The 16455-nt window shown below is 38.5% G+C and overlaps 1 protein-coding gene across 1 annotated transcript in view; it reads right to left on the bottom strand.

The window, feature by feature from the left end:
* PTPRR (protein tyrosine phosphatase receptor type R) overlaps window positions 1–16455 on the bottom strand; it is a 254556-nt gene that overhangs the window by 96172 nt on the left and 141929 nt on the right. Inside the window, exon 5 of the mRNA XM_030866278.2 lies at window positions 10001–10111. Within this exon, the coding sequence (XP_030722138.1) occupies window positions 10001–10111 (111 nt within the window). The remainder of the gene's footprint in view (window positions 1–10000; window positions 10112–16455) is intronic.

Below are 16455 nucleotides of genomic sequence, written 5' to 3'. Positions count from 1 at the left end.
TAGGATATGTGTCAAAGAATAATTTGGGCAACCAGCATTTCCTTTCTTACCCCTTGCTCCTTTAAATTTTTAATGCATGTAGAAAAACCGCAGAAGTATCATGTTCCTTCATTCTCAGAGCTCTTTCTGGAATTGGCTAATTCAATCCAGAAAACTTTTAAAAGAATTAGACTGACTTTGCTGGGACACTTCAGTGGACCAAGTTTGTCCTTCCTGTCCTCAGTCTTCCCTTTTTATCAGCCTTCCCCCCCCCACACCTTTCTCTCCTTTCTTTTAAAAATACTTATTAACTGTTATATTTTTATATATTTTTAATTTATTTTATTTTTTCAGTTTTATTAAGATATAATTGACATGTAACATTGTACATGTTTAAGATGTACCATGTAATGATTTCATATTTTTTCTCTTTTCTTGATAATAACTCCTTTACTCCAGTTCCTACAGAGAGTAGATGTCCTTGTGTTTCTTCAAGTCTGTTCTCAGGGAGGTGATTTGATAAGTTATTCACATGAAGTGGTGACTCAACCTGTAATCTGCAATTACAGCACTGATGACAGCAGCATCATAAAAAACCTTAGGCCAATCAAACTCCCCTGTTTAATTTCTGGAGTCCATTAGCTGAATGACTTATATTAGGGGAGAGGGCAGTCCTGGCACTTGTCAACCACATTTACTCTAACTAGACTTGAGGCTAATTTTTTCTTTCCAATTGCCTTTAAATTCTAGTCACCTCTATATTTGAAATCTATTGAAAATATATAAGATTGAAATATATATTTTTTCTTGTTAAAGGATGAACACTGATGAGAATTTATTTCAGGAAAATTTTAGAAAATCTTTGTCCGGTATTCTCAGAATATACTGGTAAAGAACAGTCTATTTGACAAAATATGATTATAAAAAAAAGAATCAGGATGAAATAAAAACACAACAATCTAAGATGAGAAGGTATCAGACTGAGATTAAGAAGAAAAGAATTCAAAGAACTGAAAACTCAGCAGCAGGGTGTAAATCTTCTTTTAAGCAATAAAGAACAGAGCTGACAATGCAGAAAATACAGTCAGTGGTGGATACGGCAAAGTTGAGAGACTGCCTGGAATTTATAGCAAAGGATAAACAAATGAAGATGAAAACAAGAGAAAAGACGGGATATGGATGTCAGAGAAGAGTCATGGTAAATAATAAACAAGAATAAATGAGAGGGAAGCAGGTCATTCAAAACTATTTTTCAGTGCCCACTTACGTTATGCCTTGTGTGAGGTACAGGGTATTCCGTTGTGAACAGAATAGAGTGTACCCTCTTCTTATGGAATTTAGGGATATGGAATGAAAAAAGTTCTTAGTTTTATTTTTTTTTAAGTGTGTCAATTGAAAGAAGAGTAAATGTGAGAAGAAAATCGAGCAATTTTTGTGACTTGAGAAAAAACGAACATTACTGAGGATGCATGAACCCCGTACCTAGATAAATTGATGTTCATGTGAATAAAGCCAACAGAAAGAATTTCTCAGATACACAGCATCTCAGAAAATATATTACCTGTCTACTTTTCTTGAAAATTTTACTCAAAATCATGAGAAATATGACTCAGAATAAAGAACTGAAGACGTAGAAATTGTAATATGAAAGGGAGCTCTGGAATTATTTAAACACAGAATGAAAATGAAATTTAATTATGTCTCAGTTCCAACATCTCAGGTTGTGATAACAGTAAAGAAGTTTGAGGAAGGCAGAGAAATAAAAACTAGGGGTGAATGTATGTTAAGTGACTTTTTAGTTAGGGATACAGAGGGAATGGGAGTTAGAGCGGTCACTAGAGGTCCTTCTGACCTAATTATACATTAAAGAAATTGCAGTCTAGCTAAATAACGTTTAGCTGCCGGTCCAAAGTCAGCAGTTAGCCGTGGCAGAGCCAAACTCAAAGGCAGCTCTGCCTCACAGGCCTGATCACTTCCCACCCCTTACATGCTCTTCGCCACACCATCCTTCTTAAAGATTGACTCTGAAATCACATCGGCTGCCGATGTGATTCTCACCACTGGGTTTCAACAGCACCAAATCTGAGTATATCTTTTGTACATTGAAAGCTCTCTTTAAGGAAAAGGACTCTATGAACATATAAGGTGTAACTAGATATACATATTAAAATATGAAGATGAATACCCTTACCCCGTGCATAATGCCTAAGGATGGGGAGGTTTTTTCCAACTTACTGCTTCTTTTCAGTTTCTATAACCCTCAAAAGGCAATTTGCCGCCATTCTGCACAAACAAAAACCACACTAGAACAATATCAATCAGATGACACATCTGTGTTAAGCTAAATATCTAATTACTAAAAAAATGAGGCAATTAGAATTTAAGGTGGGACAGCTTTTTATTTTTTTAATTGTAAGCAAGTTATTTTCCTGAATGAGAAAAACAGACATATCTGTAACTTTACAAAAATATATTTAATAGAAGATAATGCATATATTGTATATTCTAAGTTTTTCACATCTAACTATAATATGTAAATAAAACACTCACTTGCCTGTTTACATTTGGGTTTTGGAGAAGCATATTTCAAAAATGGAAATGAGAAAGCCAAGAAAATGTTGACCTTCTCCCTATTTCCTGACAGGTGACTTTTATGATGATGTTAGTGTAAAACTAGTTCAAGTCCGAAGTCCTTCTTTACCATTCGTGAGCTTATGTTCTTGATGGAGAACCTTTGCCACATATTTTACAGTCATCTGTTTACTTTATCTCTGTTTAGAGGTCAATTTTTTTTTTTGCGTTACGTGGGCGTCTCACTGTTGTGGCCTCTCCTGTTGCGGAGCACAGGCTCCAGACGCGCAGGCTCAGTGGCCATGGCTCACGGGCCCAGCCGCTCCGCGGCATGTGGGATCTTCCCGGACCGGGGCACGAACCCGTGTCCCCTGCATCGGCAGGTGGACTCTCAACCACTGCGCCACCAGGGAAGCCCTAGAGGTCAATTTTTAAATCTATATCTAGGTAGTACGTGTAAAAACTGATTTATACATCTTTAATTAGGGAAAAGCAGAACTTGGAGAATATACAGTGTTTCTAAGCAGAGAGATTTGGGCTGTCTGACAAAATGTGGAAAGAATTGGAGAGGTTGCTACTTGGCAATAGAGCAATTGTCATGGAATTAAGCTCTAACCGAGTGTTTCTCAACCGGCAGGGATTTTGCCCTTCAGGGGACATTTGGCAACGTCTGGAGACCTTTTTTGGTTGTGGTACTGGGGTGTGTGCAGGGTGCTACTGGCATCTAGCGGGCAGAGGCTGGAGAAAATGCTAAGTATCCTACAATACACAGGACAGCCCCTTTCCCCCCGACAGAATTAGCCAATCCAAAGTGTCAGCAGTGCTGCTGTTGAGAAACTGGCATAAGGGATCTTAAAAATAATCTGGTATAATCTCTTCACTTCACATTCAAACCCAGAGCAGCTGAATAATTTATGGTAGGTTAGAAATGAAGTCTAGGATCTGGGCTTCCTGACTTATGCCTGTAACCATTCTACTCTACTGTGTCTTCTAAATCCCCACAGCTTTCTTCCCAACCTCTTTTCCAAAGCCTCTGGAAAAGTGATGTCAGAAATTTTTCTCTGCACAGATAAAGATCTGGAATATACCATATGCATGTTTCTCTATATGAATGCACTTTGTTTCCAAACTCAACCTAAAAGCTGCCATAGGAATGGCAAGTCTATATATATATATATTTTTTCTTTTTTTCTTTTTTTTGCTGTACGCGGGCCTCTCACTGTTGTGGCCTCTCCCGCTGCGGAGCACAGGCTCCGGATGCGCAGGCTCAGCGGCCATGGCCCACGGGCCCAGCCGCTCCGCGGCATGTGGGATCTTCCTGGGTCGGGGCACGAACCCGTGTCCCCTGCATTGGCAGGCGGACTCTCAACCACTGTGCCACCAGGGAAGCCCACAAGTCAATATTTTTGACTTTCCCTTTAAGAGCTTGTTGTTTCAATCTCGGGATGCAATAGAGTCACTTGGTAATTTGAAAAAAGAAAGAGAATGGAATATTGAATGAAAGGATCTGTAAAACTCAAAACTATAGCAGGAGAAAAAAATAATAGCAGGAAGAAGAGAACCAGAGAAACACAGTAATGAGAGGAAGCTAAAAAAAAAAAATCCTATAAAGTTATTTTGCAGCTTATAATTTTCATTTAAAAAATCTTATTAAGTGGTACACCTTAAATTTACACAGTGTTATATGTCAAATATATTTCAATAAAACAACACATAGGTGGGTAACACACAAAACATCTGCTTGGATTAAAATATGTTCAAATCTCAAAATGATGCCACCAACTAACAGTCATAGCATTTGTCCTTTGCAGTAGTTTACAGTTAGTTCTGAAATAGTTCATTCATTCATTTCTTTTAGTTTAAATGTGAATCAATTGTTACTACGTTCCAGAAACAACATTGTGGATGCAAAGATAGCACACAATCCTCGCTTTTGGGAGTTCACTGGCTTCCAGAAGAGAGATGGGTAAAAATGATGTCCAGTACCAGATACTAGGTGCAAAAACAGAGATGTGTCAACAGCAGGTATGGTGTGGTACACACTTATCACCTCTGTCTGGGTTGAATGTCTCTGATTAACACAGGCATTCCCATTTATTCCTGGACCCCTTTGTGGCCAGAAACAGATGTTCACAAGATAGTGTGACAGGACTGGAAGAAACTAACAGTGTGACTCCTTTATACATGAGATCGCGGTAAAGAGCCCAGACTTTTAATCCAGATAGACTTGGGTTCGAATGCCAATGCCTCTCCTCAGACACCCACACACATATACCCACCCACTGCTTGTTCTTGGTCAAGTCACTTATCTTCTCTGATTCTTGGTTTCCTCTTCAGTAAAATTAGGAAACTAAAATACATTAAGTGTTTATACATAGGGCCTATAATTAATAATACTGTATTGTATACTTAAAAGTTCGCTAAGAGGATAGATCTTACGTTAAGTGCTCTTATCACAACACAAAATAATAATAATAAATAAATAGGGCAGGAGGAAACTTTTGGAGGTGATATATATGTTCATGACATAGATTGTGGTGATGGTTTTATGGATGTGTGCTTATCTCCAAACTCGAGTTGTTTACATTAAACATGTACAGCTTTTTGTATGTCAATAAAATGGTTTTAAAAATACATTGTTTAGTACCAGGCAGTAAATTTAGTACCAGTAAATGGCAGTAAATTTAATACCAGTAAATGGAAGAAAATAATCGTTATTATTGTTATTATTATTTTTCCTATTATCGAGAGGGTTGTATTTTGAGCTAAATGGTTTTTATTAACCAGAAAAAAATTGAAAATTAGTTTGAGACATGCCTACTTTGGTAAATGGTTCTGTAAACAAAGCGTTTCAGCTAGGAACCTAGTCCCATTTTCCTCAATCCCTAGGAATTATATATAACATATTAGAAAAGTATGGCTATTTATGTCCACCTTTGACATGCATTTTCTTTGTGATGCTTGGGCTGTAGTAGGTAGTCTGATAAAGAATTTCCTGCCTCAGCTACCAAGACCATGACTAGAGAAACTCTTTGGATGACACATGAATGGCTCTTCTATGGGTCTAACAAGCCAGAGCTTTTATGGACCCAAACAGCTCTTTTTTATGTGTTTTCTAAAATTGCTTTTCAGTAGCGATCTGGTTTATAGACAGATCTACCTACATTCCATAAATACCTTTTCACTTGTTAATAAACCTCTAAGTGCACTGAAGATCTAATGTAGTTGATAAATGGTGTTCTTTCTATTATTTATTCCAACTTAGGGACTAATTCTTCTTAGTAATATATTCCTCCACCTAAAGCAGACTGAATGGATTGGAAGTTGCCCACACATCTTTTCTTGGAAAATTGTATTTGTCTATTTGTTGCACCACCCACTCTACATTCACATTTGAGAGGTGCTAAATAAGTCACACATTTGAAAATGTCATGCATGTCTAATTTTATGCCTGGCAACACACATTTTTTCTTAAATTTTAAGGAAAGTAAATAATATGCCACATTTCAAAAAATTTGCCAAGGCTTATGTTATTGTTACAGAGCACATAAGCCTCCATGACAGCAATTCACCTATATAATTTCAGAATAAAACCACATGCTTTTCATTTCTATGATATGAGAAAGGCTTGGACACAAATAATGGCATTCGATCTTTCATAAACATAATTAATGCCAGAGGGAAATTTCTGAGTGATATCTTTTCCTTTGCCATGGAATCAACAAAATTATGGGAAACAGAAACCAGAATATACTTGTTTGAAAATCACAAAAGTGATAGTATAACTATTACTGACAGATCCAAGGAAAAACTTACTTTAAATCAAGATCAGTATCAAAAACATTTGAACAAGTACAAAGATAAGCTTATTTTAGAGAATCACATTTGACTAGTCCTTAAATGTGAACTGTTTACTTGTCAGTGGTTAAGCTGTATCAGATAAATATAACTTCATCTTAATCCTGTCTATCAGGTAGTATTTATTTTTCCATCAATATTAATTCCTTTCTGTACTACTGGTTCCCCTGTTATTTTATTTTATTTTTTTGCAGTACGCGGGCCTTTCACTGTTGTGGCCTCTCCCATTGTGGAGCACAGGCTCCAGATGCACAGGCCCAGCGGCCATGGCTCACGGGCCCAGCCGCTCCGCGGCATGTGGGATCTTCCCGGACCGGGGCACGAACCTGTGTCTCCTGCATCGGCAGGCGGACTCTTAAGCACTGCGCCACCAGGGAAGCCCCCCCTGTTTTTTTTTAAAATGACTCTTTCACTTTAAAAAGTAAGACAGTGTTTGAAATATATCATTCTACTACTTTTATTTATTCAAGAACTGTTGGAATACAAATCAAAATGTGTTTCTTCTCTCTCACTACTCGCCATCTCCAATGCATTCCTCTCCCAGGAAATGGAAGCACCACCCATCCAGGTAGTCAGTCAAATAATGTAGGAGTCACCCTTCATTTTTCTCTTTCTTCCTCCCAGAGAATCAGTACACAGCAAGTCCTGTCAGTTCCACCTGCAGATGAATCTCCATCCTTCACCCCTCTCCATCTACACCACCACCCTCTACTCTGGGCCGCCATCATATTTCTCATCAGCCTAATACAGCAGCTGCCAGAAGGGTCCTCCTACTCCCACACTTCACCCCAAGCTCTGTCCCCGACCACTTGCCACCAACAGAGACCACAATCTTTTAAAATATACAAATCAGATCACATCAAAGCTCTGCCTAAAACACTCAGCTTACAGCCTTCTCCTGGAAACCAGCGAGGCCCAGCTGCCCCACCTGCCGTATCCTCTGCCAGGGAGCCCCTTCCCTACATGTTCGTATGTCTCAGATGTCTCCAATTGCTCCACTACCTATTGCTTCAGCTCACTATCATCTCTTCATGGCCCTTAAGGCTTTTGAGTTTCTACAAAATTAATAAACTTTATTTTTTAAAAGCAGTTTTAGGTTTACAGAAAAACTGAGCAGAGAGCACAGAGTTCTCATATACCGCCTCTCCCATAGCTCCCTCAGCAACTTTCCCTGTCATTAACGTCCTGCATTCGCATGGCGTACTTGTTACTCTTGAGCCTACACTGATATGCTATCATTAATGAAGTCTAGAATGTGGATTAGGGCTCACTCTCAGTGTTGTACATTCTATGGGTTTTGACAAATCCCTAATGTCATGCACGCACCATTACAGTATCATACAGAATAGTCTCACTGCCCTAAAAGTCCAACTATTCATCCCACAGCTTCTGGCAACCACTGATCTTTTTACTGTCTCTATAGTTTTGCCTCTGGCAGAATGTCATATACTCGGAATCACAGAATACGGTCACTACTTGATTTTTTAAAATGTTCATGTAATTACTGTCTGGGTACCCCTCTGGACTATAGGACTCATGAACACAGGGACCTCATCTGTCTTGTTCCTTCCTTTGTCCACAGGGCCAACAACAGGCTCACAGAGAGCCCTCTGCAGGAATTCCTGGATTGAATGAATGGATGAATCTACCTACCAGCCCAGTAGGGAGCGATCACCTTCATACTTCTGAAACATTCCTTTCTCAGTCTGTTCTAGTAACTTTGGAGTAGCCTTATTTAGATTTTTGAATTTTACATGGATGTTTTGCAGACACTGGGAAAGGAAGAGTTAGTTGTTCCCTGGCCCCAGGTAGTTGAGGGTGTGGCTACTACAAGTCCTGTTACTACTTGCGATCAGTATGTCAGGCAGGAGTTCATCCAGCCATGGTGGATACAGGGGCGCTCCCTGAGCTGGAGATGCAGAATCTGGACCATATCTAACAAGTGAACGGTTGCTCTGCTCTGTCTCTCTCAGCCCTCTAGGACTCACCAGCTGCTCCGGAATCTGCTTTCCCACTTTCCTCCTTGCCTTTGCTCTTCTGAATTGTAAGTATTTACTCCCTGAATAATCTCTATTTTTATCACTCTGTATCCCTTTCTATCCTCCCCTTCCTTCCAACGTTCCAAGCAGAAAAATACCCTAATTGTGACTTATGAGAGGGAGGACAACACTCGAGATTTCCTTTATTTAAAAAAGAAGAACCACATATTTTAAAACACAAGGAACCATAACAAGGAACCACACCCTCTCTACCTAAAAAATGCCCAGGGGTCTCTGCCAAAATTTCCATAAAACCTCCAACTTTCATTAAAATTCTTTACCCTTAATCTCCACTATTTAAGATATAAAAATCTTAAATTATTCTTTTGTTGATATTGTCACAATTTTTAGAAATCTTCTCTCTTAGTGCCTGGCCCATAGGAGATGCCTCTAAATTCATGATAATAGAAACTTCAGAGTGCATGGGAGCTTGTTACTTTCTGTATTTTAGATTCTAGGAAATATGCCCATCTTCACACTATTCAAGGCCTTAATTGTTTTATATCCTTCAAGTTGAGACCCACTCAGCCTCTGTTTTCCAAACGGAGCCCTAACCTTTCTAACATAAACCTCTTCCAGGAGGAGGAGCAGAAATAAACAAAATCCATTAAGACACTTCGCAACACTATTGCTTGTGGGAAGAATAATTAGCATGATGTCTTTGGGGGGGGGGGCTGTTAAAAACTAAGGAAGGAATGTTTTTAAAAATGTGCAAAATTAAAAAGAACATAGCACACAGGAAGAAAAGATATTAAAACCCATCTGCAAACTTTAAATATTTTAAGTTATATCACAGAATTTTCAAAAGAATAGGAAAATCTTATCATTCTATTAGAAACGTACCTGTTAACTCATTCAGTACCAAAGAGCACTGCCTAGTCTAGTGTGTTTAGGTTTATTTGGGGTTCTATGTTTTTAATATGAAATACACTTTTAAAGTCTTCATATCTATAATTTGTAATTTACAGAGCTATTTGCAGTGTATTCTTTCATACTTTTACGTTATTCATTCACCTAAAAAATTAGTTGATTATGGATTGTTTAGCCCTTTAGCCTATAATCATCTCCTTTTCATGCCTGGAATTTCATATATTACTTTCAAGGCCCTTTAAAAATAAGAAAACCTTATTTTTACTCATTAAGAAGTAAGCTTGCCCCAAGACATATTTCTTTATAAAATTTTCCCCAAGTTGCACAAAGATAATATAAAAGAAGAAATAAAGCAAGTCCAAAGTGTACCCATGAGACTTAAATGGCTTTGAGGATTCCACTGACCTCGGTAAATCACTTTCTAAAACTTCGTTCTCAGGGTTGATCAAGTTACGAAAAGCCTCAGTGCAATTACAGCCTTATTCTGCAGGTCAGAATCCATAATTCCGTAGGTTTTCCTTTAGCTATCACTCTGCTGTCAGATGTGAGATATTCCCAACCTATCAGGGTCATAGTCTTGCTTCTGTTCTCAGTCTTTTCAACATTCTTTTGAATGGCAATATATCAAATATATTAAGCAGTGGGCTCAGTAAAGGATAAAATATATAAAGAAGCAAACTTACCATCAAACACGTTACTATAATAACAAATATGCTGAGAAAAATGACAACAGCATAAAATCCTTCTTTGCTCCAGATTTTGTCCGCTTCATGCTGCCCTTGTAAAACATTTTTCTTTGAAAGCAAAACAGAAAGTCCGATGTTAAATGAGAGCTTGAGGAGACTGGCGTTCTTATCAGACACTAAACATATTTTTAGCTTGATTCCATTCAGTGTAGAACACACCTACATCCCCCGCTGCCAGAGCTGCTTCTCAATCTGATCTAAGACATTGGATTGCCGTTCTTATACGTTAAGACGCTATTTTATCTCCTGTACAGGAGCAAGCATGCCCAACATGGCATATAGGTCCTTAGGCTTTGTGAGTGTCCCTCAGGGTCTCTCTTGGAAACTACCTGGTTCACAGGTGAGAGAGTTCTGTTCTTTTCTGTGCTGAGGAAATTGTTTATGAAGCTCTCCTTACTCTGCTTTCAGGCTCCTCCCATAACATCAACACCCTGCTTTACGTGCTGTAATACTGCTCTCTGCTTTTAAACAGAAGTGAAACAGGTGCAAACAAAATCTCATGATGCATCAAGAAACAGAGCAACAATGTCGGCATCATTGCCTTTTTTTTGTTTTCTTTTATGAAATCTTTTTTTAAAAAATGCAGTCTATTTTGTCAAAATCTGATTAATGTACCACTTTAATCACATAAATTGTTAGGGTTTTATATTTTATTTAAAGCAACAGGGAACACCAGAATGTCCAGAATTATTTGGCACTATAAGGGAAAATAGTTTTACTTTAATTTATTTCTCTCTTTGTTTATTTACTTAGCTTACTATTTGAAGGGTGGAAGGGTAGAGAAAAAGCATGAATAACATGTGAATGAGTGGTTTAGTTTTATTTTACCCATTCTTTTTAAAAAAGCACATCTACTAAAATCACATCTTATAATAAGGCAATGAAATTTAATAATTCAGTGAAATTTATAGATTTATGGTTAAAGAAAATTGAGCTTGAAACCAAATGGTCCACAATTAGGAAAAAAATATAAAGGCTAAATCAAGTCAAATGCTCCCACTCATCTAAAATTACATTTTGTTGGAGTCTGCTTTTTCCCCTTTTGGTTGAGATGTCTCTAATGATTAAGAAAGCCTTGAGAAGCATGATAGTGGATGATGAAAGGCCACATGGAGAGTGGCCCTGGAGAATGAGAGGTCGTCTTGTGCATTCCAGCGTCAGATGAATTCCCAGCTTAATGTAACCCCTGGGATGACTTCAGCCTATACTATGTGGAAAAGAAGAACCACCCAGCTGATCCTAGTCAACCTACAGAATCATGAGAAATAAATAGTAGTTGTCTCAAAAAGAAAAAAAAAAAAAGCCTTCAGCAAAACCTGTACTTGTAGGTGTCTGAACCTGGAAATCACTGTTAATTATTTTTCAAGACTTAAAAAAAATAAAATGCATTCCACATTTGTAAACTAGACAAAAAGAAATATTTGCCTTGAAAAATATTTTATGAAAACTTTTATCCTGAAACTCAAGCGAGTCTTGGTGGGGAGTTGAACAAAACAGAATGGAAAGGATCTCTGAGTTCAATTGTGGTTACAATAACTATGTGAGGAAGACTTCTATTGCTTGAAGTAGTTGAGTTTCCATTTCCTTTGCTTGTAAAATATAGATATGCTCACTGTAATATCTTGCCTTCTTTAAGACACAGACACATTTATAGATGCAAGAAATGATTTATGCATGTTTTTAAAATACATAAATGGTAAGTTGATGGAGAATCTGAAAATACTTGCTGGATGAAATGAGTAGAAACCAATATGTCCTGAAAAGGAAATCTTGGGGTCAAGTGACAACGTGTCTTTTACTCATTGACCTTAGCCAGATCATATTTTATTCCTATGTCTCTGTACACATAGCTGGAAACTAAGAGAAAACTCTTGTAGAAATCAAGTATAAATATGGAAATGAGTTTTTTTGCAGGCAAATAAATAGCATCTATTGCTTGCTATAAAAGCAAGCCACTTAAGCCTTCAAGTAGGTAGCATAAACTTGTCAAATTTAAGTGTGAGAATCTGAGCTTTAGTTCATGTAAAATTTGGATTAAAAAAGGAGTGGTTAGGTGGGTGGAAAGAGATTTTGTGTTCCTAACCTGATTTGGTTCCTTTCTTGTTTTTCCTACTATAGTTCCACACCTCCTGGAATACCAACAGGTTCCTTTCTGCTTAAGACAAATCTATTTTGCTTTCTCTTTTAACCAAAGCAGTAACGATGGAGGAATTAACCTCCCACCTCTCCATCCCCCGCCAGCACTTAGAAAGACACATGTTTTGAACTCCTAGAACTTAGCCACTGCACTTTCTTGGTAAATAGATTTCCTTCTGAGTCATGCTAGCCCTGCTGAGCACTGCTATATTTGTACAGAGATCTAAAAACCTTGATAAGGGCAGGGTAATAAATGGAAAAGTTTGTGGTTAAGATCCCACAAGTCATAAGATTGTAATTCACAAGAATCTCCAATCTAACCTTTGTATAAGGTTAATGTGATGCCTTTCACATTTTTTTTTTTTTTTTTTTTTTTTTGCGGTACGCGGGCCTCTCACTGTTGTGGCCTTTCCCGTTGTGGGGCACAGGCTCTGGACACACAGGCTCAGAGGCCATGGCTCACGGGCCCAACCGCTCCGCGGCATGTGGGATCTTCCCGGACGGGGCACAAGCCTGTGTGCCCTGCATCGGCAGGCGGACTCTCAACCACTGTGCCACCAAGGAAGCCCATTCCTTTTACATTTTGACAGGGGACTGCAGGTTCAATAATTCAGAGGCTCCATGGCTGGGTCAAACCAATGCGCTGTATCATCTTAACGTCTTATGTCACAACGATATCACTTTCCCTTTAGCTTTGTGGCAGTGAAAGAAGCTGCTGGGTTTTGTTTTGTTTGATTGTATAAAATTTGGGCAGTTTCTGGTACCGATAGCAATGGCTTCTCTATATCCTGTTTAATAATTTGATATACTAGAGTTTTCTTTTCTTTTCTTTTTATTAAAACCAATTCTGACCCCAAATGCTGGGAGAGATGATACAGAGACTTTCAGAGCTACATCTCTTTAGAGACATGGAGCACAAAGAATAAGAATAAAGTGGAAATGTTATAAATTAGCTGGTTAATTAATTGATTTAGGCAGATAAGTGAGTTGTATCCTACAACAATATGGTTTTGTTAGATAAATGCCAAACTTCCACTGTATCATGCACAAGGTAAACAATTCGGTCTGAGAGATCTGACCCATGTTAACATTGATTGCATTCCTCCTCGGCACTGTATGGCTAGGACTATATAATTCTTTAGACTGCTGGCTAATGTTTAAAGGAACAATCACTAAACTCGTGGATTATGATTATATTTATTTGGTATGATTTTTTTTCTCTTTGTAAACATGCCATGAAAGTATCAGTCAGTATATTGTCCTGTTATTTAAAGAAGGTAACTTCCTCCTTTGAAATATAAGACCTGTGAAACTGTGGTAATTTGCAACTGAACAACAAAAAAATCCTAAATCATTTTTTTCACTATCATTGCAAAATTACTGCTTCAATAGACATTTAAGTTTGTAAAAACATCTAAAAATAGAAACTAAAACAATGCATTTAATTTTATTTCCCTGAGATTTAACTTATTAGGCAAGAGGAAGTCTGGTTTTTAATTTTTAGGAGCATCTTATTATAAAATAATATTTGAGGTCCTCCAATGTTCTAGGTACCATATATAAATATATAAAAGAAATAATGTCTTTGTCTCTCAAGAAACTTAAATTTGAAATAAAAATAGATGAATAAGCGAAAGGAAATCTCTATTTGGTAACTGTCTTTGTTTCCCAAGAGTCGTTTCTGACTTAAATAAAATCAAGCAAATAAAGAAATGGCAACAACAAAAAACACACCCTTCCCTAAAAGTAATTAATAAAAGTGTAGGAAGAGATGCTTTGAGACAGCATTCACCATGTTCTGTAATCCATGTAAAGGATGAAAACCCCAAATACCAATATTCCTTTTTTTGTTCTGGTAATAAACATGTTACCATAACAGAGCTATAATTTGGAGATAGAAATGTGAAAGAATGGGTTGAGGCATAAGCTGTTACTCCACATTCACCACAAATGATGAATAAAGAAGTGGGAAAACTCACAGAATACCTATCAGCTTAAACAACTATCAACAAATGCTTTTGCGGCGCCTCTGGGACTGTATGTGTCTGAAGCTCCCTCTGAGGGCCTGTGCACACTGCAGACGGCTCTCTCCTGTCTGCAGTTAGAGCTTCCGATCAGAGGGTACCGCTGGGCCCATTCTACAAGTGACAGAACAAAACGCTCAAACAATACACCAGTCCCTGATGAAATGCTCCTTATATCCAATTAAAATACTTCCCCGTCTCCTGTAATATAATAGTTTCTAGATTCTAGATTGCCTAGATTTTTAGATTCCCAGAATTTTATAAGAAAATATCATATTTTGATCATCAAATACTTTCATTATTCAAATGCAATACAGACCTATGGTCTATTGAGGGCTAATCGTTCTGTGACAGGCATTCAGGCTAAGCTCCTTGCCTTCACCAGTCTGAGGTATGTTGGAGGACCCCCAAATACTTGAGTTTAATTAATTTTTTGGTATGGTGAGCTTCTCTTGGTCTGCAAAGCTGGCTGACTCACTAAGCTGCCATACTCCTAAAGCCTTCAGAATGGCATTTAAACTCAGAATAAAGCAACAGGGTGAAATGCTTATTTTATTCACTGAAAGCTTATGGGAAGCAGAATAAATTAATCTAATGGTCTTTTAAAATTTTAAAGAAGAATTGTCCAGAGCAAGATGTGTGGAAGTCAGTCTGTGAGGGGCTTGAACTGTGGGCATGGAGTTTGGTTTGATGTACAAAAGGGAGCCCCTTCAGAGTCACATGCAGGGAGGGCTGGGGAGGGGTCTGGGTGTTTAAGCTCATGTTGACCTTTCTCCTGGTCTCTCTGAAGCATGAAGGGACCTCCTCTTTCTCAAAACTCCCATGGCACAGTGCGGTTATGTTATCATAGCCCTGTATTTTCCTTATCTGCTTGTCTCTTGTTGCCTTATTAGAACTCATTGAAAGCAAAAATCTTATTTTATTTATGTGTGTGTTTGCTTATTCATTTATTTTTCTGACTTTGGACACCACCTAACCCAGCGCTTGGCTATTTGTACGCCTACTGTATGCCAGGCCCTGAATGAAGGCACTGAAGACACAGATAAAATGAAATGAAATGCTCTCAAGGAACGACGGTGCAGAGATGGACATGAAGGCCAACGTGGGGTATGGGGTTTTTGTATAAGCTCCATGAGAACACAAAGACAGCGCCCACATCTGTGGAGGTACAAGGGAAGGCTTCACTATACAGTAGACTGATCTTGAAACATGAAAGGTGCACAGATGGACCAACATACACACAGGCTTGGAGGGAAGAAATGATGTGGGGTGTCCTGGTGCCTATTAAGTTTGGAATGGCTGAAGCATAAACTAAGAGAGTGTTGTTCAACAGTGATAAACTCAGCACACAAAGAACCATATACCACATTAAGAAATCCAGACTTGATTCTACAGGATTTAGGAAGCCAAAGAAGAGTCATGACATTAGGAGGGCATGGCCAGATTTGCTTTTAGAAAAGTTACTCTGGTGGCAAGAAAGAAAACACTGTGTGCATGTGTGGATGTGTGCATGTGCACGTGCGTGTGTGAGCTGGGGTTGGCAGCAGAGACAGCAAGGAGGGAAGCAACACTAAATGCAGGAAGACCAGTTGGAGGTTGTTATTACAGTCGTGGTTCAATGATGAAATACATTTTCATTCTGCAGTCAAATTACATTTGTTCAGTGCCTACGCTTTGTGAAGATTTCCATGTTTTTTTTTCTTTTTTTTTTTTTTTTTGCGGTATGCGGGCCTCTCACTGTTGTGGCCTCTCCCGTTGCGGAGCACAGGCTCCAGACGCGCAGGCTCAGCGGCCATGGCTCACGGGCCCAACCGCTCCGCGGCATGTGGGATCTTCCCGGACCGGGGCACGAACCCGTGTCCCCTGCATCGGCAGGCGGACTCCCAACCACTGCGCCACCAGGGAAGCCCTTCATGTATTTTTTTTAAATTTAAAAATTTTATTCATATTTCAAGTTTATAAGATAAGGACTCTACCCATTTTTCCTTTCCTTTCCTTTTCTTTTCCTTTCTCCCTTCCTTCTTTTTTTCCTTCCTTCCTTCCTTTCTTCCTCCCTCCCTCCCTCCCTTCTTTTTTTCCTTCCTTCCTTCCTTTCTTCCTCCCTCCCTCCCTCCCTCCCTCCCTTACTTTTTTCCTTCCTTCCTTTCTTTTTCTATACTCATTTAGGATATGAAGAAACTGAGGCTCAGAGAGGTTGATACTATGTAAAGACAGACTTAATCTCACAGAGAT

The sequence above is a fragment of the Globicephala melas genome, chromosome 10, assembly GCF_963455315.2.
Source record: "Globicephala melas chromosome 10, mGloMel1.2, whole genome shotgun sequence".
Lineage (NCBI taxonomy): Eukaryota > Metazoa > Chordata > Mammalia > Artiodactyla > Delphinidae > Globicephala > Globicephala melas.
Note: the sequence above shows the minus strand (reverse complement) of the source record. Positions and strands in the feature narration are given on the sequence as shown.